Source organism: Salmo salar, chromosome ssa23, assembly GCF_905237065.1.
Source record: "Salmo salar chromosome ssa23, Ssal_v3.1, whole genome shotgun sequence".
Classification (NCBI taxonomy): domain Eukaryota; kingdom Metazoa; phylum Chordata; class Actinopteri; order Salmoniformes; family Salmonidae; genus Salmo; species Salmo salar.
Window position 1 is genome coordinate 27,194,809 of NC_059464.1, and position 24,266 is coordinate 27,219,074.

Consider the following 24,266-nt stretch of genomic DNA (forward strand, 5'->3'; position numbering starts at 1 on the left):
TGGACTGTTCTGGAGTGGCCAGCGAAGAGTCCAGATCTGAATCACATCCAAAACCTATGGCGAGAGCTGAAAACAGCAGTTAGTGTAGGGCACCTCTAAAACATAGAATAATTATATACTGTATACTTGTTGTTGGGGTGGGATTGGCATGGGGTGTGGGGGATCCGTGGGTGGTTTTTTATATCTCCCGTCTTACTCATTGGTAGGAAGAAGTTTGGTCCAAGTCAGATGTTGGGTACTAAATTCATTGAATATTATCTGAAATCCTATAAATTAAAATGGCCAATTGGGGTGCAATCATTTAGCTTAATTTATCAGAGATCAAATTATGTTTCAATAAAATCATGTTTCAGGAATACTAATTGTATCTGTTACTAACTATAGAAACAATTTCAGAACAATCTGAGATGGTGGGTGTCAAAATCCTCTTTCTTGTGCTTTTTGAGGTGGAACGACCCTTCTCAAAACAGTCTCTGTGGGGACAGCCAGGCTGCCTGTACTCTGGGATGAGCTGTCACTTGAATCATCCAGTCTGAGGGTTGATTTCTCTGTCAGCTGCCTCTCAAGCCCTCTTCTCTGACCTGCTCAGTCCCAAGAGTCTCTTGATTGCTGTCGCCATAGTGACTGTCTGCATGCCGCCTGTTCTTTCCAGTCCAACATGTCCTACCTTTTGATTTTGCATGACTTCCTTTTCATTGATGGCGCTTTATATGCCTACATGGTCAAACTAGAAAGGGTTTCCTTGTTCCAATACTGCACATGAAAACACATGCAGAGTTCCATCTAAAAAGACAGACTAGAAGCAATCTCTAAGAAAAGTAGCCATGAAAACATTATGGATTTATAATAAAAAATAATTTCAGTCATGCTATAAAGACAAATATTTTTAAATAGTAAGAATGAAAACAGAGATTGAAAATATAATTTGAGAAGGATGATCTGAGGATCATGGACAGGACTGTACTTTTCTTTTGTTTTCGATGATTGATGTGCTCATTAAATCATCTTTTCAGTCTGTAAACTTCATGACAGATCTGCATGGAGTACAGATGTGCAGATGTGGAGATGTATTGTCAGGAGTTCATGGGCTTCATCATCATCCTCTAAAACTTTGATACCCCTGAGATGAGTCCAGAGATATACAAACCTAATCCCAGGTAGACACATCCAAGTTGATGATCTGGGCAATTCCACAGAAACAGAATGATGCAAAAAACAATAATTAAAGTTAAACAAACCATTCACACCCCCTTGACCTTTTCCACATTTTATTGTGTTACAGCCTGAGTTTAAAATTGATTAAATATTGATTTTGTGTCACTGGCCTACACACAATACCCCATAATGTCAAAGTGGAATTACGTTTTTAGACTTAAAAAAAAAAAGACAAAAATAACTACCTCACCTCTGTAACCCACACATACAATTGTCTGTAAGGTCCTTAAGTCGAGCAGTGAATTTCAAATACAGATTCAACCACAAAGACCAGGGAGGTTCCTCAGTGCCTTGCAAAGAAATGCACCCATTGGTAGATGGGGGGAAAAAGCAGACATTGAGTGTGCCTTTGAGCATGGTGAAGTCATTAATTACACTATGGATAGTGTATCAATACACCCAGTCACTACAAAGACACACACATCTATCCTAACTCAGATGCCGGAGAGGAAGGAAACCGCTCAGGGATTATACCATGAGGCCAATGGTGATTTTAAAACAGTTACAGAGTTTAATGGTTGTTATATGAGAAAACTGAAAACATTGCAGTTATTCCACAATACTAAACTAAATGACAAAGTGAAAAGAAGGAAGCTTGTACAGAATAAAATTCCCAAATTCCCTAATTCATGTTTGCAATGAGGCACTAAAGTGAAACTGCAAAACATTTGGCAAAGAAATTAACTTTATGTCCTGAATACAAAGCGTTATGTTTGGGGCAAATCCAACACAACACATCACTGAGTACCACTCTTCATATTTTGAAGCATGGAGGTGTTATGGGTCTTCTTTTCATTGGCAAGGACTAGAGAGTTTTCTAAGGATATAATGAAGCGGATTAGAGCTAAGCACAGGCAAAATCCTAGAGAAAAACCTGGTTCAGTCTGCTTTCCAAAAGACGCAGGGAGACAAATTCATCTTTCAGCAGGACAATAACCTAAAACACAAGGCCAAATCTACACTGGAGTTGCTTACCAAGATGACATTGAATGTTCCTGAGAGGCCTAGTTACAGTTTTGACTGAAATCCTCTTGAAAATCTACGGCAAGACTTGAAAATGTCTGTCTAGCAATGATCAACAACCAACTTAACAGAGCTTAAAGAATAAAAAATAAAATAATGTGCAAATATTGTACAATCCAGGTGTGCAAAGCTCTTAGAGACTTACCCAGAAAGACTCACAGCTGTAGTCGTTGCCAAAGGTGATTCTAACATGTATTGACTCAGGGCTGTGATTACTTATGTAAATTAGATATTTCTGTATTACATTTTCAATCAATTTGCAAAAAATTTTAAAAATATGTTTTCACTATGTCATTATGGTGTATTGTGTGTAGATGAGTGAGAGAAAAAAATATTTAATCCATTTTGATTTCAGGCAGTAACACAACAAAATGTGGGCAAAGGCTTCGAACACACCAACAGCAAAATAGTACGCAGCATCATCTAGATATGTATGCAAAAAAAGTTCAACATTCACCTTCTGCTACCATTTCTGTCAAGCAGTCTACGCATACAGTTTGACGCATACGTTCAATAAATCCCATGCATGCACCACACCGAACACACTGCAACTGCCTCTGCAATGCAATGCTGCAAGGAAAACGTAGCGTTTCATTGGAAATGAATATAATTCTGGTTTACCAAAATGCAATGACGCTGTCGGTGTGATCGAAGCGTAAGTCATGGGGTATGAATACTTTCTGAAGGCGCTGTGTATGCACAAGGACGACTTTTAATAATGTCCACTGAAAATGTTACAAAAACACATGGAATTGCCCGTCCACAGTACATTCAACGAAACATGTAGGTCTACAAATGGAACAGCAAAGACAACAAACGTTTAAAATGTAATACATTATTTTGTTTCTTGTCTCAAAGTAATTTCATTGAACATCAGTCAAAAAAAAATCCAGCACCATGGAGCCCATTAATTGGCTAGAGTTAAGGGATGACATACCATGAAGGACAGTTATTACATTTTCAATTTTAAGGAAATATTGCACAGCAGTTCTTTATCATTAAGAAATAATCATGCCATCCTAGCTGTTCAGTTGCCTGTAGCTTGCCATTAAATATGATCACAGGGAGAAAAATCCTTTCCCTACTCCCAGCCTTATTCAGTTTCTCCTGTTACACAAACCTTAAAACCTGAAAAGTAACAACAGAAAGTCTATATGTCTCTTGCTCTGGAGTCTTATGGCCATTCATTTGATGTAGCTAATACTACTACTACTAATAATAATAGATTGGATTTATATAATGATTTTCTACCAACTGAGGTACTCAAAGCGCTTTACATAATAGGGGGAAACTCACCTCTTCCTCCACACATGTGTAGCACCACCCTGGGTGATGTACAGCAACCATTTTGTGCCAGAACGCTCACCACACATCAGCTATCAGGTGAAGAGGTGAGGAGTTATATATGCCAATTAGGAAGGAGGGGGATGATTAGGTGGCCATTATGGACTGGGGCCAGGTTGGGAATTTAGCCATGACACTGGGGTTAACACCCCTACTCTTACGATAAGTGCCATGGGATCAGATAATATAATAATAATGGAAAGAGAATAGGGTCAGGCTTGATTGGCTTGATGACATATGCTCCGATTGTCTACAAATCCTCATGCTTTAATAAATCAGTGGATAATTTACAATCACAGCCAACAGTGAGCGAGAGATATTGCATTTCATGCTACATGTTTAGGCTCTGAAGCCTACCATGTTCTCTATGTTAGCTAAAAAGAGGAGAGAGGACCATACATTGTTCGTTTAGATTTTCAAAATAGGCCTACTTCCACTGCCAGAGATAAAAAAATATATATATATTTCTTGGACCCCATTTCCACTGTCCAAACAAATGGAATAAACCATAGAGATCCTATTAAATTACTAGAGAGGCTATGTCATAAACTCTCAGTTTCAAAATGGGGTGAAATGGCAATTTCATTGCAGTACTGAACACAATTTCATTGTAGTATTAATTCATGAAATTATTCAGTGACAGTCAAAATAACTCTTCAATATGCATATTCATGAGGATAGAATAGTATCTCAGAATACAGATGGTTGACATCAACAACCCTCATCGAATATTCAAAATATTATTCAAATAACGAGATATCCACCAATCCAAATATCCACCAAATAGCCACCAATTCAAATATCCACCAATCCAAAGAGAGAAATAGATGTCGGTCATGGCTAGAAGGGATTCAGCTTTTGTCAAATTAAAGTCCGATTTGACTTTTCGTAGCAGGTTAGGATAATTAAAGTAGCAGGTTAGGAGAAATAGGTTAAGGTTAGGAAAAGGGTTAGGGTTCGCTGAAATGCAAAAAAGATCAAATTTGGACGTTAATTTGACAAAAACGGAATTAGTTCTAGCAATGACCTTTTACTGTATGTCAAATCAAACCTCCTCCCTTAGCCTCACGCTGCGTTGCCGTGGAAACACTCAGCCAGCGTCATGCGCTGGTGTGTTGTGCAAAAATGGAAAGGAAGATGGAGGAGAACGTGAGAGACGTCGACACTGGTGTGTAAATACAGTAGTGCTAGCTAGATACCTCCACAGTACCTATATGAGAGTGCATAGCAGGTAGCTGCACATTTAGTTAGTGCATGAGTCTGGACTGCTGCATCACTCACCTAGACCGACGCGTCATCGTTTGTGAACATCAACATCTAGCTAGCTTGTTAGCTAGCTAACCTTCTAGTTATTGTAGCTAGCTAGCTAACGTTAACGTTCCTAGTTTAGCTACATGCGATACATAATACAAGCTAGTATCATCAATATTAAAATGTTCAGCAAATTGAACTGTTTGCCGTGAACATTCTGCCTGGACGGGTTAGCTACTTGCCATTCAGTTTATGCTGTTTTGCTATGAGTTTAGCTAACAGCTAATTTTAGCTAGCTAGCTCTGGTCCAAGGCGTCGTTCTGCTGTACTCAACGAACGACGTCCAGGACCAGCGTTAGCAAATACTTGATGTCTGTTGCAGCAACTGGCAGTGGGAGGAAGTAGTGGCTACCTATGTCTATTCCCTCTGTATCTAGCTATGGTAATATTATGGTAGTGGGTACACATCATTGTACGGGTTTTAATTAGTCTACAATTACAATATTTGAGTTCATAGAGTTAAATCCTAATCCACATCATGTGTAACATCCATGGCATGGCATGGTATTAGCTACCTAGGCTGTACTGTAATTAAATGCAACACTATCAGTGCGACTTGATTTATAAAGTGAGATTATTATCTATTATTAATGTATTAGCTGCAGTTAAAGGACAGTATGTTCACTTCAAATGGCATAGGCTATTTAACCACCTGCTTCAGCACCTGTCAACAAGCAGGGCCAAGCACTTGTAAGACCTGACTATAGGCCTAGCTGTTTATTGTTGTGAGGTTTACGCTAGTAACATTCCATTTGTTTACAATAGTGAAATGTCTGAAGTTACCAAAATAAATAATTTATCACACCTTTTTGTTGCTTTGAGGTTTTTATTTTGTTCTAATACATGTAGACATATTTCTGCAAGGATACTTCAGTTAAGGCTTTGCCAACAGTATGCCTTATTTACTATGCATAAGGCAGGCATGGACCAATGGTCCCTTTTCAAACCTCAGCTAGCCACATGCATGAAGAAACTTTGTCATATCTACTTCTGATTCAATTGAATATAAGCCTTAATATAATATTTAGCCCATGTGATAACTTAAGAATAGTGGGGTGTTTAATAGAGCTTAGTTCAGATTAAGTGGTTTGACAAGTGATATGTGGTTTTCCTAGGCAGTGAAGCTGGAAGAGAGGAAGCCTTAGTGGGCAATGTGAACAAGCTGATGGTTACTCCAACAGGATACACAGGAGTTTCACGGAAAAGCCACCTTGTCTTTGATGCTTGCTTCGAGAGTGGTAAGTACAAACTGAATGAGGTCTAATGTCAGAGTTTACTACAGTGACATTTGATACATTTGTACTTAATATTTGTAAATATATCCACAGACTAGGCTTATTAGGCTAATTTGGAATTGTATTTTACCTAGCTTAATTAGTTATAGGCTATGTAAATCTACTTTGGATCACAAAACAATCCAGTGTTATCAAGCTATTATACAACGGGTGGGTCTAATCCTGAATGCTAAATTGGTTAAAAATGCATTCCAGCCAGTGTCTATTCCACAAGTTAACACCGGCTAAATCTATGATGACATTACTATCGGTCCCTCAATTTAAAAAAGGCAGTATATGGCAAAGAGATGGTGGGATTTAGGATATAGTAAATCATGTATATAATGTAGGCTATGCTTGCTCATACAAGGCAGGTTGACAGGTTGTTCATTACCAGATACCATATTTCTGGGTATTGCACTACATTTTCAGCTACAATTGTTTCTTGTTTACTAATATACAAGAAGACCCACACAAACACAAAAAGGTAGTTTTTTAGTGCGATCCTCTCTGTCTGATCCTCCTTTACAGATCTTATATACTTTAGTTACAAAAGTATTATTTTCCTTAGATATGTTTCTGTGATTTGAATTGCATCATATCAAAGCAATGAAATTATGTTAATATTGCCTTTATGTTCTCAATTATTAATACAAGCAGAATATTCTATACATCAATTAGGCCTAAATCATCTCTTTGATTGTGTCTTTTAATGGTTAATCATATATAAAAAAAGGGTAAAAAAAAAATTCAAAGGCTCTATGTGAGTCACTGCTCTTTTAGCTTGTCCATCTTCCTGGTTGAAGACTGTAATTAAACAAGTTCATATGTTCCAGAATGCTTTGTAAATGGCCTTTGTTTAGCACTTTTCAACCAAATGAATGACACCACAATGAAAATAAAGTGCTTTCCCCTGTGACAAGGTCAAGTGGGCAGCAAAGAGAGCGGCTTTGGGCTGGAGTGACAGTGAGTCAGTGGGCCTGTGGAACATTCACAATATCATTCTCTGCTGGGAGATTAGGTTCAGGGTCTTCAACAGATGATACACAGTTTTCATATTCTTGACAGGCAACCAATTTTTGGCTGTGCAAAGATGAGATGTTTAACCTGTGTTTCTATTCTGTTTGGTTCAACTGTCAAAGGATAGACTTTTTAAGTTGATACATTTTTTTGTTTGTAATTTGGATACAGTTTGAGACTTCTGAGAAGATTCTCTATGTTTTTCTCCCAGACGTCAAACTGAGAAAAACAGGCAATTATAGGTTTATAAGACACACTTTTTTAAGGTAAGCTTAAACTACCAAATGGGACTGTCAATCAAATTAAATTCAGATGATAGCGGTATTACTACAATATAATATATATTATTGTCCGTCACACCATCGCACCACATAACAGGTGAGAGGTTTGTCAGTTAAGAGATAAACAAAGAGCTTCTAAGGATCGCGGGAGCCATGAGGATTAAAGGATATGTCTTAAACTGAGTGTTACGCTAGATCCAGAGTTATGAATGAGGATAAAAACGGCTATACATGTGGGCTGTCAAGGGGAGTGAATAGAGGAGAGGGTAGATAAACATATGTTTTAGTAGGTTGATATGAATAAATAATCAGGAGACTTTTTATTTTATTTGTACGTTTCCCTATTTTCCCAGATGACATGCTCAGAGGACCTCAGACATTGATTAATGGGCGTTAAGCTCCCAGACGGAGATCAGCTAACATATATGACATTACCCAGATGTCTCTAGGTCTGAAACTTCTCCTGAATGATTTATGGAATTGATATTAATCTATTTCCAGTAAATGCATTACCAAAGTTGGAAACGGAGAGGAATTGATGTTACTGCGCTAATGTCATATTAATGTCCTGTTGCTATTTCAATGAAGCAACACAGCTAGGCTAAATGTTTTTAACCACTTGTAAGCCAACAGGACTGAATTAGTAATTTGTCACATCAGTGGTCATACTGTATGTTGTCTACAGTGTATCTGTCAATCAGTTTTTTTTAGGGCTTAGCCCTTACTCTGTAAATAATTGGGGTTTGATTTGTTGGTGGAATTGAGAAACAAGGAGGACTATTCATAATACATCCATTTGGCATTGCATACCTTGAGTAGCAACACACATTCAACGTCAATGTGTTTACGTTGAAGAAGAATGCCTTTCATATTACCAAGGTGTAAGCTTATTTCAAACATGTCTGGTTGTTTGTCATACTTACTAAGAGGATTCAAGATCAATATCTATTGTTAATGTAGTGCTTAAATTGTCCCTTTAGGCAGTGTTTACACAGGCAGTCTGATTCTGATATTTTGACCATAATTGGTGTTTTGACCAATCAGATCAGATCTTTTGCCAATAATTGGGCAAAAGATCAGAATTAGGCTGTCTTTGTAAATGCAGCCTTAGAGGACATCCATATCTAGACAGTATCACATGGTAAAATAACTAGCATCCACATTCCATCCAGTCACAGTGATATCTGTGAATGTCTCACATTTCCAATTCATGCATATGTCAGGCCTGTATGATACGACACTGACAGGAAGAAAATTAGAGTACCCTCATAGAGGGTACTGTATGGATCACATGCATATGCCCTCCTCCAAGCTATATTGTAACGGACATTCATGTCAGTAAAAGTCAATTTTACTCTCCTCAAACATAATGTACTGCCTGAAACATGGGAATTCAAGCACACATATTTCTTTGAATTTATGCAGAGATATCACTCAGCGACTTTCATGCTGCCAATATTGCTGCTTTTTTTGTAGGACAGCTGTCAGCATGTTGCATACGTTTTAGAAACTAGAGATTTTATTAGATTTTATTATCCCTGGTAATAAATTCTAATTGGTTTATTAAAACAGACTATGGCAATGTAAGCTGTTTACTAAAGGTATAAACACCTAATTTACATTTAGATGAGAGATTCAGTTTCTTGTCAACCATATGCAGATTAGGTCAGTGGTATATCTTTTCATAGGCATTGCAGCCCACAGGTCTGAGTCACACTAAAATGCTTCAGCAGTCCTCCATTTGCTTTTTAAGATAATACAAGAAAATTACCTCCATTATGCAGACTTTGATAGTACAGAAACATAATGACTATTTCCTCAAGGAGTCATTAAAACCATATTGATGGTCCTGTAGATATAGAGGTATGAGAAACAATATGCACATTCCAGAGACTCCTATATGCTAATTGAGTTTTAATAGTTATAATTATCTCTTTAGCTCCTCAATTTCATTTTTGTTACGGATGCTTATTAATCAATGGGTTTTTATTTAGAGAAAGGAACATATTTGTATCTATAATTACGTGGACCTTTATCATTAGTTATACAATGTTTACATGGAGAAATGAAATGTTTGTCTCTTTGACAGTTATTTTCTATCAATGTCAGACAGAAATATGGCATTGCTTTAATGTGAAAGTGTGATTAGTGCTTGAAACAGAATTCTTTACATTGGGAATATTAGTCACCAATCACCAATCATATGTGCTCACATTTCCATTAGTCTTACAAAGAAGCAGAAATAATCTAACAGTCAAATTATAAATAAATATTCTATACAGTAAATCATTTCCCAGAAAACAACCTGTGCATCCATCTGTGCACATTCAGGATTTAGCTAAAACATACTGTAGCCTATATATTTTTGAAAATCTTTCCTTTATATCAACTAATTCCAACATCTTTGTCGTTCAGCAAACTTTGTATTTTGGTAAACAGATTTTTGGTAAACAGTTATTTCCCCTTGTTTAGTGCACTGGTTTGTTGTAGACCTATTGTAAGTAAGTGCTGTTTTTATTAAGTATTATTCCTCTTTCCATTGGTACAGTCATGTTAGTTGAGGTGATTAGTAATAAGTCAGGTTAAGAGAAAGACAGAGGCAGGGACATTATGATGGTATGCCAAAGTATAGGGTGAAAGTCTGTCACCGGTCTGGAAGAAAAAGTGATTTATCAGGTCTAAACAGATGCTCTGTTCATAGACCTGGATGTGCTAGTGAGTGTTTTTGTATTTTCTATGCAGATAACTTGAGTCCACCACTGTATCCTCTGCTGTAGGAAGCCATTTCCCTTCACACTTCATCAACCGTCTTACCTGCATGCGTCTGCGTTCTCGTTCACCATTTTTATGGAATATCAGGCTGATGCACCCCATCACATTTGGGCTCTGTCCAAATCCTGTGCAGATGGGCAGCCTTACTTGCTAGTGTTGTTTTTCCTGCTGAGATAACACTGAATGTAGGAAGGGGCGACAGGGGTTTCCTTCCAAAAGATGTAAAGTTCTGTACCGGAATTTTATTCAAATTTGACATTTTGTGTTTCTAACCATTTGTGATGGAAATGTTTTATCCAAACTTGGAAAGTGAATCTAATTCATGCAAGTTTTACATGACTATAGTGTAACAGATAAAATGTTTATTATTGTGTACTGCTGACTGCTAAATGACATCAAAGAATGACAAAATAAGACCAAATGATTGTGTACAAATCGTTTTTTAAATGGAAGTTCTGTTCTTTATGATACCGATACCTCTGAAAGGCCTACTAAATCTGTTGAAGTAGTCTAAGAGGAGTAAGTAGCATGACATAACTCGGGACAATCCCAACTTTTTGTTCACAAATGTTTTCTTAAGAATAACAAGAGTTGAAATATGTATTTATATAGACCAAAGAATCAGCTATTACACCATGGAAAAGAACAACCACTTAATACATTTTTTTTCTCCATATAATGCACTTAACTGGATCGCTTTTTATATTTATTGTCCAACAAGTGTTTAAAGCCCTGATTGTGTCATTCTAACATTATATTATTCAAATATGTAATGTAAATCTCCAAACAACTTTTTGTTTAATTTTATGCCACTGTATTATGCTCCTGGGCTAATTTCATTAGCATTTTGGCATGTTTTTCTAGATTCAGAACATAAAACTAGATTAATAAAGGAAACATGATCCTTTATGTCTAACACAGCAAATACTTTAATAGTTTTAGCATATATTTTAGAACAGTGATTAACATATTTTTTCTGAATATTTACCCCACAAAAAATCTTAACCGGCTTAGCAACTAGCAACAGAGTTGACAAGCCTCTGACGGAGTTGAAAACATACTCAAAACAGACATACTCAAAACTCTGTTTTCTAAAAATAAGTTCTGTACCAACATTTGTAAAATATGAAAAAATATTTATTTACATTTCCCCAACAAAAACATAACCTTCCTATCAGATCTTTCAGCACTCTGACGGAGTTGACGTGTGACGAAAATCTGACGGAGTTGATGTTTTATGGAGTTGACAAATTGCATATTTTCCTTCTTTATTGAAGTGTTATACTACATAGCAATTTTGTCTAAAACCTAATTAAAATGACTTTTTAAAATATTTTTACATTTTGTGATATCGAATTACGATCTCGTCTCTTTGCTGCAACTCCCCAACGTGCTCGGGAGAGGCGAAGGTCGAGTCATGCTGACGACCGAAGTCACCATTCAACTGACGACCTTAGTCAGCCTGCAGGCGCCCGGCCAGCCACAAGGAGCCGCTAGAGCCAAGTAAAGCCCCTCCGGCCAAACCCTCCCCTAACCCGGATGACGCTGGGCCAATTGTGCACTACCCTATGGGACGCCTGGTCACGGCCTGTAGTGACACAGCCTGGGATCGAACCTGGGTCTGTAGTGACGCCTCAAGCACTGCGATGCAGTTCCTTAGACCGCTGCGCCACTCGGAAGGCCCCAAAAGGAAGATATTTGAACCAAAATTATTATCTTATCTTTATAAGGGAGATGGAGTTGACAGGTTATGGTTGTGACCATGGTAATATCAATAATGTTTGTTTGAATCCATAAAAATGTTAAAACTTTTAGTGGTCTTGTTTCACTACATGTAATCAGGAGATGAAGAAGGGTCTCTCATGCTATACTGCCCTGCAAAGGCAAAACACAGTAACAACGTTTTCTGATAAATCTGACTTCAAAGTATTTTTCTGTCTAGACAGACAGCAATTTCTGATACTCCATGATAAATTCTGATCCACTGGCTTGTTCCTGTGTCAGGAAACTAAGTACCACACGAATCAGATAATATTGTTGACCAAATGTGTACTTACTGCGTTTTGCCTTTGTAGGGCAGTATAGCTGACCCTGCTCATTTTAGTAACTTAACTTCAAGTAGAAGTTTACCTAAAATCATACATTGAAACTAGTTAGGTGGAGATTGCCTTCAAAATTGTGTCATGTGACATGTCTTTTGCACTACTAGCTCTGCTCTGTTGTCAGTCAAAGAGCGATTGAGAAATCTGCAAATTGTAGACTAATTCTTTGTATTATTGAAAGCGTACGGTCGAATTAGCTATTTTTTAAATCAAAAGTACTACTGGTTATGAGTCAGGAAATGTGTACTTTTCCACCTAAAACTATTGTGATTATTTTATATTATTATTTGATGTGTCTGACTGCAACAACAGAGGAAAAAGGTAACAACTGTGCATGTGCACTCTCGTGGGGAATCCCTTTACGTAAAAACTGCACGCAAGGCGCTTATTCACAATCATATATTTTTTGGGGGGTGGGAATCAAACAAGGTAGCCTAGCATTACAGATTAGTTATACAAAGTAAACCACAACCTACAGGGAGGTGGGGGTTACAAATACACAATAGACCAGACTACAGGCAACCAAATAGGCCTACCCGAGGTGGTTCCTGGGGCCATGTATTTCACGCAAGGTTATACAGTTGTTAAAAGCATGAAATGTTGTCATGCAAATAAACCATGGCTAGCCAACACATCCGACATAGGAGTTTATGATTATGAAAAAAGCGAGTAGACCCGATCCTAAGTAATTAAAATGCAACAACACCTTTAATTTTTATTCTGTCTATTCTGCAATGTAATATGACACAATTGCTGTATATTACAATGTAAGGTGACACAATTACTGTCTTTCCCCTCAACATATGCTAACCGGTAGAGCGCCTAGGCTACAACACAATAAGATCAATTCGAACTGTAGTGATTAGACTACATACCTCTGCAAGCTTGCTTTGACGCTATCTCATCTCAAAAGTACCTCTGTATTTTGGCACGGCACCAGATCCAGTCCATGGGAATACAGAACATACAGCTGTGTTTTTGAGTTTTCTTTTGTGATTTGTTCCCATCATTTCCGATTGTATGTCTCTTTCACAGTCGTCGTCAATGAAGTGCTTACTACATACACACGTAGATTTGCAAGTTTGGCTGTAGGAGGGTTTACATCGTATTTCCTGTTATTTATCGCTATTAGCCATATTCTGCATCTTTCAACAGTAAAATGTTGTGCCTTCTTCCCTTGATGTATTATATAAAGTGCAGCCAGGGACCGAACACCAGCTTGCTCTTTCTGCCATCGCTTCGGATTTCCACTTTTCAGAACTAACTTTAGGCTACCTATAATAAGTCTTTCAACTTTTGCGCCAGCTCCTTCGCTCCAAATAAGGGCATACAGTATACAATGCCTTCAGAAAGTATTCATACTCCTTGACTTATTCCACATTTTGTTGTGTTGCAGCCTGAATTTAAAATTGATTAAATATATTTTTTTCTTTCACCCGTCTGCACACAATACCCCATAATGACAAAGTGAAAACATGTTTTTAGAAATGTTTGCAAATTTATTGAAAATAAAATAGAGCAATATCTCATTTACGTAAGTATTCACACCCCTGAGTCAATACTTTGTAGAAGCACCTTTGGCAGCAATTACAGATGTAAGTCTTTCTGGGTAAGTCTCTAAGAGCTTTCCACCCCTGGATTGTGCAACATTCTTCAAGTTCTGTCAAATGCGTTGTAGATCATTGCTAGACAACCATTTCCAGGTCTTGCCATAGATCTTCAAGTAGATTTAAGTCAAAACTGTAACTCGGCCATTCAGGAACATTCACTGTTTTCTTGGTAAGCAACTCCAGTGTAGATTTGGCCTTTTAATGTCCTGCTGAAAGGTGAGTTCATCTCCCAGTGTCTGGTAGAAAGAAGACTGAACCAGGTTTTCCTCTAGGATTTTGCCTGTGCATAGCCCCATTCCGTTTCTTTTTTATCCTGAAAAACTCCCCAGTCCTTAAAGATAACAAGCATTCCCATAACATGATGCAGACACCAATATGCGTGAAAATATGGAGTGGTACTCAGTAATGTGTTTTATTGGATTTACCCCAAACACACTTTGTATTCAGGACAAAAAGTTAATTGCTTTGCCACAGTATTACTTAATTGCCTTGTTGCAGGTTAGTATTGTTGAGTAACTGCAGTGTTGTTGATCCATCCTTCTATCACAGCCATTACACTCTGTAACTGTTTTAAAGTCACCATTGGGCTCATGGTTAAATCCCTGAGCGGCAACTGAATTAGGAAGGACTCCTGCATCTTTGTAGTGTTTCGGTGATTTGATACACCATCCAAAGTGTAATTAATAACTGCACCATGCTCAAAGGGATATTCAATGTCTGCTTTTTTTTTACCCATGTATCAATAGGTGACCTTCTTTGCGAGGCATTGGAAACCTCTCTGGTCTTTGTGGTTGAATCTGTGTTTGAAATTCACTGCTCGACTGGGGGACCTTACAGATAATTGTATGTGTGGGGTACAGAGATGATGTAGTCATTCAGAAATCATGTCAAACACTATTATTGCACACAGAGTGAGTCCATGCAAATAATTATGTGACTTGTTAAGCAAATATTTACTGCTGAACTTATTTAGGCTGCCATAACAAAGGGGTTGAATACTTATTGAATCAAGACATTTCAGCTTTACATTTTTATGAATTTGTAAACATTCCTAATAACATAATTCCACTTTGACATTGTGGGGTATTGTGTGTAGGCCAGTGACACAAAATCTACATTTAATCCATTTTAAATTCACGCTGTAACACAACAACATGTTGAAAACGTCAGGGGGTGTGAATATATTCTGAAGGCACTGTATACTTATGTTTATTCTTGATGATTAAATTATTTCCAAGGGCAAAAATTGTGTAATTGTGTATCTGCCAATAAACATTTAATGGATTTGCTCCTTGGATTTTAAATCTTGCACAGTAATGATAATAGATGAAAAAATATTTTCTCAATCGACGAACAAAATAAAACGGTATAAAATGGGTTTATGGGATTCTGCAGAGAGATTACTAATGAGGATAAATTCTATGGAAAATTCCTTCACTGTTCAGTGCTTTTTTTCTGAGCTGTGTACAGAATCTGTCTTGCCTTATCTTCTCTCAGAAGTGTTCATGTTGAAATTGCAGGGCCCATCAACAGGACGAGTGATTACAGTCAGAGCCAAAGCAACATTTTGAGGGGGAAAAACAAAACAGGTGCCAAACGAATGCTGGGGGAAAATGCAGTCAATCTTGTCAGAAGATATTTATATACTCCAGAGTACCCATGAATCAAGAGTAGGGTCTTCATTGATTAAAGAACAGGGAAACGTTTCAATAATCAGTACATTTGCATAGCACAAGTGGCTTGGAGAGGGCTGAGCTACAGTGCCACTTCTAATGTCCTGTTGTTGGTTTTATTCCAAGACTAAAAGGTGATTAAAACATAACATAGGGGAAGGCAGTTGGCAAAACGTGTGTTTTTCTGCTGAAATGGAATAACCTAACATAAAAGGGAAATCTTTAGTTTTTAACGATAACAAAGTGCCTACCCCGCCACTGTTTTGGTAAACAGCTAAGGGATGGGGCTGGAGAAAAGTAATCACTCTCAAATTCATGGACAGAGCAAAGGATTCAAGTACTGACCATCCATGCTATCAAAGTTATAGTTTTAACTATTATTATTCAAGCTCTGTAAAGATCTTGCCAGACAGTCATTTTTAAGTCGATTTAAGTCAAAACTGTAACTACGCCACTTAGGTTCATTCAATGTTGTCTTGGTAAACAACTCCGGTGTATATTTGACCTTGTGTTTTAGGTAAATGTCCTGCCAAAATGTGAATTTGTCTCCCAGTGTCTGTTGAAAAGCAGACTGAACCAGGTTTTTCTCTAAGATTTGGTGCTTAGCTCTATTCTGTTTTTTTCATCCTAAAACACTCCCTAGCCTTGCCAATGACAAGCATACCCATAACATGATGCAGCCACCACCATGCTTGAAAATATGAAGAGTGGTACTCAGTGATGTGTTGTGTTGGATTTGCCCCAAACATAATGCGTTGCATTCAGGACAAAAAGTACATTTATTTTCCACATTTTTTGCAGTATTACTTTAGTGCCTTATTGCAAACAGGATACAAGATTTGGAATATTTATATTCTGTACAGGCATCATTCTTTTCACTCTGTCATTTATGTTAGTATTGTGGAGTAACTACAATGTTGTTTATCCATATTCAGTTATCTACTGCACAGCCATTAAACTCTGTAACTGTTTTAAAATCACCATTGGTCTCATGTTGAAATCCCTGAGCGGTTTCCTTCCTCTCCGGCAATTGAGGTTGGAAGGGCGCCTGTATCTTTGTAGTGACTGGGTGCATTGATACACCATCCAAAGTGTAATTAATTACTGCACCATACTCAAAGGGACATTCAATGTCTGCTTTTTTTTTTACCCATCTACCAATAGGTGGCCTTCTATGTGAACCATTGGAAAACCTCCCTGATCTTTGTGGTTGAATCTGTGCTTGAAATTCACTACTCAACTGTGGGGTACAGCAATGGGGTAGTCATTTAGCAATCATGGTTAACACTATTATTGCACATAGAGTGGTGAATCCATGTAAGTTATGTGACTTGTTAAGCACATTTGCACTCCTAAACTTATTTAGACTTGCCGTAACAAAAGGATTGAATAATTATTGACTCAAGACATTTCAGCTTTTTGTCAAGGCTCGGGGTAAGATGCAGACAGTTTCGAAGTAACACAAGTTTATTACAAAAACAGGGTGGCAGGCAAACAACAGGTCAAGGGCAGGCAGAGGTCAGTAGTCCAGAGCAGAGTCCGAAAGGTACAGAACGACAGGCAGGCTCAGGGTCAAGGCAGGCAGAATGGTCAAAAACCAGGAAAGCTAGAAAACAGGAACTAGAGACAGACAGACAAGCACGGGAAAAAACGCTGGTAGGCTTGAAGGAACAAATCGAACTGGCAACAGACACAGAGAACACAGGTATAAGTACATTGGGGATAATGGGGGAGATGGGCGACACCTGGGGTGGAGACAAGCACAAAGACAGGTGAAACAGATTAGGGTGTGCATTTTTCATTTGGAATATATATAAAAAACATAATTCTACTTTGACATTATGGGTTATTGTGTGTAGATCAGTGACACAATCTTAATTTTGTCCATTTTAAATTCAGACTGTTACACAACAACATTTGGAAAAAGTCAAGTTCTGTGAATACTTTCTGAAGGCACTGTTTATATAAATAATTGAACAGTCTAGAAATATATGTAGTACTCATGATCACTCCAAAACCGCCATAAAACAGCCAGACTACAGTTTGCAACTGCACATGGGGACAAAGATTGTACTTTTTAGAGAAATGTCCTCTGATCTGATGAAACAAAAATAGAACTGTTTGGCCATAATGACCACCGTTATGTTTGGAGGAAAAAGGGGGAAGCTTGCAAGCCGAAGAACCCCATCCCAACCGTGAAGCACGGGGGTGGCAGCATCATGTTGTGGGGGTGCTTGGCTGCAGGAGGGACTGGTGCACTTAAACAAAATAGATGGCATCATGAAGGAGGGAAAATTATGTGGATATATTGAAGCAACATCTCAAGACATCAGTCAGGAAGTTAAAGCTTGGTCGCAAATGGGTCTTCCAAATGGACAATGACCCCAAGCATACTTCCAAAGTTGTGGCAACATGGCTTAAGGACAACAAAGTCAAGGTATTGGAGTGGCCATCACAAAGCCCTGACCTCAATCCAACAGAACATTTGCGGGCAGAACTTAAAAAGCGTGTGCGAGCAAAGAGGCCTACAAACCTGACTCAGTTACACCAGCTCTGTCAGGAGGAATCGGGCAAAATCCACCCAACTTATTGTGGGAAGCTTGTGGAAGGCTACCTGAAACGTTTGACCCAAGTTAAACAATTTAAAGGCAATGCTACCAAATACTAATTGAGTGTATGTAAACTTCTGACCCACTGGGAATGTGCTGAAAGAAATAAAAGCTGAAATAAATCATTCTCTCTAATATTATTCTGACATTTCACATTCTTAAAATAAAGTGGGGATCCTAACTGACCTAAGACGGAATTTGTACTTGGACTAAATGTCAGGAATTGTGACAAACTGAGTTTAAATGTATTTGGCTAAGGTGTATGTAAACTTCCGACTTCAACTGTACTTCTGATATTTATCGTTGGATTATGTTTGTAATTTTTGGAAGTAATCTCTTTTCACAGTCACATGCAAGCCATTCCACATTGGCTATACTTGGGATCCATGTTTTAACTTTTATATAAGCTTCTGTGACTGGGTTTTCAAGCAGAAGATTTTGCCATGCAGTAACACGTATGACTCTGATGTATTGAGAGCATCTCTGGCCTCTCCGTCTCCCTTACTTGTCCTTGGTACTGGAGCGGCTTCACTTCCCAACACATTAAATGGGCTTTTCACTTTTTCCTTTTTGCGTTTTTTCTTCTTTTAAGCCAGGAGGAGAATATGGAGATTCATTTTGGCCTGTCAAGTAAGTGTCGGCTGGACTATTCCTTTTGATTTATTATATTTATCAACCATTTGTAAGTGTAATAGTTCATTTTGTATTATTATTTTATTTTTCTATGTCCATTGCCTGCTTTCTCTTTCTCTTTCCTGTGGACTCTTTGGTCAATTGTATTTCCTTATATGTCCCATTTGATACCTAGTGAGTGTGGTGTCGTTATATAGGCATGACCCTGAAGGAAACATCCCAAGACTAAGGTGCCACGCTTAAGGAGGCACATAGCTTTGTAGCTCTGGAGATATGGGCAGCCCATTGCGTATAACCAAGTGTCACAGCGTGAGAAAATCTTTGCCAATCCCTTCGCTTAACTCTCAGCTGTAGGAGACACTTAATTTTGCACAGGTGGGTCATTCCACGAAATGGGTGCATTTTGCATCCCTTTTATATTTTAAGTAGTTATTATGCACCAATATTGAATTTGAAAAGCCTGTTATATTAAATTAAGTGAACTTTAATATAGACCACATGGAGAATTCAATATATCAGTTTTGTATTCTTTACTTGCTCTATTTTCTCATTGCTTGTTTGAGCAGAGCAAACTTTCCTTCAAGAGTCATCTAGTGTCATAATATTTGCAAACTACAGTAGTCTCAGTTATCATATGTGTCTTTGCCATGCCACTGAGCGAGGCAGGGGAGGTGATATCAGGGTTGTGCAAAAGCAGAGCAAATGAAACAGGCGATAATCCTGTCTGACATTCCTCGCCTGCTGCACTTGGTTTCATCTAATCAGAGAGGGAACACATGGCCCAGTTTGCTGTGGTTTCAGGCACTTCTCCTGGCAGATGTAGTACAAACATCTTCAATACTTTGAAAGTTAATTGTTGATTGCTGAGATACATAGACATATTGAGCTGGCATCTCTTGTTCTCAAAATGTCACAAAATGCTAGTCATCACACAAAAGTTTTGTAAGATTTGTAGGATAAATGTTGAAACAAAATATTCCTATTGCTGGCAACTTTTCCCACTACATGGTGGAGCTTTAGCGATAGGAAGAAAAGGTTTTATGGAGTTAATTTATGCGTATGATTTTGTAATGCAACAGTCGTGCACTTTATTGTCACTAATGCTTTGCTCATGTAGCCTAGTTAAAGCATCTTACATTAGGTTAATGTTGGTTTGCTTCCCTTTAGTGTCGACATGTGTTTGTGTGCACATACTTCTGTCTTTGTTGTGTGTTTGGCTGTGATCAATCATGTATTCGTTCTCTCTTAATTATCCAGAGATGGAGGTATGGGGATTGTGGGCCGCTGAGTCATAGTCCACAGGGTCCAAGCCATGCTTATCCATCTCTCAGCGATAGAATATGTTGTAAGTGAAAATGAAGGCTACACACTTCTATTGCACATTTGGTGTGTGAACGCAGGGCTCCAATGATGTAATTAATTTTCAAGCAATCCCTATGACATAAAAACAGTTTCAAGGCAGACATGTCATTTTTCATCTGAGGCAAGAGGATGCAGTTTGTGAAAATGGCAAGGATTTGTAACATTTTACCAGTTCGTGTTTTTTAAGCTGCCTCGGTTATTTTTCTGATTTATTTATAATTCCTTCCTGAGATGAGCTTCATTCATGTGTCAGGTTTTGTTTGATTTCACAAATTCATGCACAGAATATGTTTGCAAAGTGAAGTGCAAAATATAGACTGGAGAGGAATTTTGATAGAATACATGAGATTTTGATACTGACAGCTGTCTTGCACTTTTCAGAGTAAACAACATTAAAATGCACACCACATATTTTCCAGGAGCTCTTGCAAGGGAGGTTTAACAAGATCTCATATTGAATGTAAGTTTGTATCCCCTTTTGAAATAATCAAGTTGAAGATGCATAGAGACTTCGGAATAGAAGACAGCATCTTTAGCCAAGTACAACTGCTTTCAGTGGATTTCATTTGTTTGTGATGACCAGTTGCTTCAGGGTAGGTAGAGATTTGACAGAGCTTCCTACCAGGGTAATGACTTTAGATTGTTTCTGTCTTCCCTCTGCCAAACACTGTGCATAATGTGCAGGCAGGGATCCGACAGATTAGGAGAGAAGTGAAGCTATTAGACAATCATATTCTCAAAGGCTTGGCTATAATTCAATGTCTGCTTCTACAATATTCATTGATGGGGCAACCAACTATGAATGTCATCTTGGTAGAAATGGTATTTAAGCACTAGAACGATTCTTTCCTGATTCATTTTGGCACATGAGGATAGTAGATGTAGGCCTAATCAAGATTCAGTTGAAATCAGAGGAGGCTGGTGGGAGGAGTTATAGGAGGACAGGATCATTGTAATGGCTGGAATAGATTAAATGGAACAGTATCAAACATATGGAAACCACTCATTCCATTACAGCCATTACAATGAGCCTGTCCTCATACAGCTCCTCCCAACTGCCTCCTCTGGTTGAAATGTGCAAGGGGCAAACTAATCATGATTTGCAAGTGGTATAGGTTAATATGCCTATCACAATGATTGTTATGACTAGACTAATTATTTATCCGATTTCCCAGTAAAACATTGCCATGAAATGCATTACAGACAAGTCAACAAATTGATTTAATATTATCTGATTTTGACATGAATAGCAAATACAGACATAAAAAATCTCTGTAGCCAAAATATCATGGCAGACATCTTTCTTTCTTAAGCAAGCCTGGCCCTTCACATACATACAGTGCCTTGTAAAAGTATTCACCCCCTTGGCGTTTTTCCTATTTTGTTGCATTTCAACCTGTCTTTTAAATTTATTTTTTATTTGGATTTCATGTAATGGACATACACAAAATAGTCCAAATTGGTGAAGTGAAATTAAAAAAAATAACTTGTTTCAAAAAATTATACAAAATAAAAAACGGAAAAGTGGTGCGTGCATATGTATTCTCCCCCTTTGCTATGAAACCCCTAAATAAGATCTGGTGCAGCCAATTACCTTCAGGAGTCACATAATTAGTTAAATAAAGTCCACCTGTGTGCAATCTAAGTGTCCCATGATCTGTCACATAATCTCAGTATATATACACCTGTTCTGAAAGGCCCCAGAGTATGCAACACCACTAAGCAAGGGGCACCACCAAGCAAGCGGCACTATAAAGACCAAGGAGCTCTACAAACAGGTCAGGGACAAAGTTGTGGAGAAGTAATCATCAGGGTTGGGTTATAAAAAAATATCCAAAACTTTGAACATCCCACGGAGCACCATTAAATCCATTATTAAAAAATGGAAAGATTATGGCACACAACAAACCTGCCAAGAGAGGGCCGCCCACCAAAACTCACGGACCAGGCAAGGAGGGCGTTAATCAGAGAGGCAACAAAGAGACCAAAGATAACCCTGAAGGAGCTGCAAAGCTCCACAGCGGAGATTGGAGTATCTGTCCATAGGACCACTTTAAGCCGTACACTCCACAGAGCTGGGCTTTATGGAAGAGTGGCCAGAAAAAACAAGCAAACATGTTTGGTGTTCGCCAAAAGGCATGTCGGAGACTCCCCAAACATATGGAAGAAGGTACTCTGGTCAGATGAGACTAAAATGTCGCTTTTTTGCCATCAAGGAAAACTCTATGTCTGGCGCAAACCCAACACCTTTCATCACCTCGAGAACACGTTCATCACCCCGAGAACACCATCCCCACAGTGAAGCATAGTGGTGGCAGCATCATGCTGTGGGGATGTTTTTCATCGGCAGGGACTGGGAAACTGGTCAGAATTGAAGGAATGATGGATGGGGCTAAATACAGGGAAATTCTTGAGGGAAACCTGTTTCAGTCTTCCAGAAATTTGAGACTGGAACGGAGGTTCACCTTCCAGCAGGACAATGACCCTAAGCATAGTGCTAAAGCAACACTCGAGTGGTTTAAGGGGAAACATTTATATGTCTTGGAATGGCCTAGTTAAAGCCCAGACCTCAATCCAATTGAGAATCTGTGGTATGACTTAAAGATTGCTGTACACCAGCGGAACCCATCCAACTTGAAGGACCTGGAGCAGTTTTGCCTTGAAGAATCTGCAAAAATCCCAGTGACTAGATGTGCCTAGCTTATAGAGACATACCCCAAGAAACTGGCAGCTTTAATTGCTGCAAAAGGTTGCTCTACAAAGTATTGACTTTGAGGGGGTGAATAGTTATGCACGCTCAAGTTTTCAGTTTTTTTGTCTTATTTCTTGTTTGTTTCACAATAAAAAATATTTTGCATCTTCAAAGTGGTAGGCATGTTGTGTAAATCAAATGATACAACCCCCCCCAAAAATCCATTTTAATTACAGGTTGTAAGGCAACAAAATAAGGAAAATACCAAGGGGGATGAATACTTTCGCAAGCCACTGTAGGCATCACATTGTGAGAGATTTGTCTCTTCAAAACACTTGAAAGGATTTTTTTTTGTGAGCGATGAGATGCCTCTGTGGGCTCTGTTGTGTTACCAGAAAACCAATTTGGGACTGCCCACTGGCTGTGAATAAGGGCTATTTGAGTATTTGAGCACTCTCCTTCCAATGAAAGGGAAACTTTGCATTCGTCTTCTGAAGAATGGTAAATCTGCGCTCTGCTCTTGGCAACCACTGTTGGGATCTGCACTTCCTGCAGTGTTGAAGAATTCGTAGCCAAAACGGCCTTCATCAAAACATTTTCCTGATAAAAGATTTTTGTAAATTGATATATCCAAATTATGCATTTTCACTCACATTCGATGCATTTTATACAGATTAGGATGTCTGTGGATGGCATCGCCTTTCTGGTATTTTTGAAAATATGGTATTTGTTATTTATTTTTATTTATACGTTTTGACTTTGTAATATATATTTATTGCTTTGTTGCTCAATTTTTCTCTTAAGTAATTGCACCATGCTTGGGTACAGCTTGCCAGAGTGATTGCACAAAAACCTGATACTCTGCCAAGCCTTTTGAATGGCTTTCAGTAGAGCTTTTTTTCCTGCCCTTTCATTTTTGTGTAAAGCTGGCTGTGTATTGACAGTAGCAGCACTTTGTGTAATTCTCCAGATTGAAAATCTGTTTCACCATGACAGATTTCCTCAGTGTTGTTCCTGACGGTTGGAAACTATACTGGGATTTGCAGACATCCTCTTCCCGACTAGCTCAACTCTCAGATTCACTCTGATTAACTTCAACCTCCCCTTCTTAACTATGGACCAAACCAATTAACACACAGTACTGGAACAGGTGCAGGTAAAACAAAAAAAGATAAATATTTGCTAACAAAATCATAGTAGTGTTTGGCCTGTGACCTTGACTCTGAGGGTAGGTCAAGAGTCACTTACTGACAGATTAGCCCCTCATTGGGCACCCTGCCCCCTCCTCTTCTATTGGAAAGATTTGTTTGGTTTCAAATGGAAGGGCAGGCATAAAGAGAAAAAC

The 24,266-nt window shown here is 38.3% G+C and overlaps 1 protein-coding gene across 1 annotated transcript in view; it reads left to right on the forward strand.

The window, feature by feature from the left end:
* Positions 1-4,646: 4,646 nt before the first annotated feature.
* LOC100286605 (cytosolic carboxypeptidase 6) overlaps positions 4,647-24,266 on the forward strand; it is a 468,593-nt gene continuing 448,973 nt past the window's right edge. The window contains exons 1-2 of the mRNA XM_014169493.2: positions 4,647-4,750; positions 6,009-6,131. Coding sequence (XP_014024968.1) covers positions 4,708-4,750; positions 6,009-6,131 — 166 coding nt within the window. The 5' untranslated portion in view covers positions 4,647-4,707. The remainder of the gene's footprint in view (positions 4,751-6,008; positions 6,132-24,266) is intronic.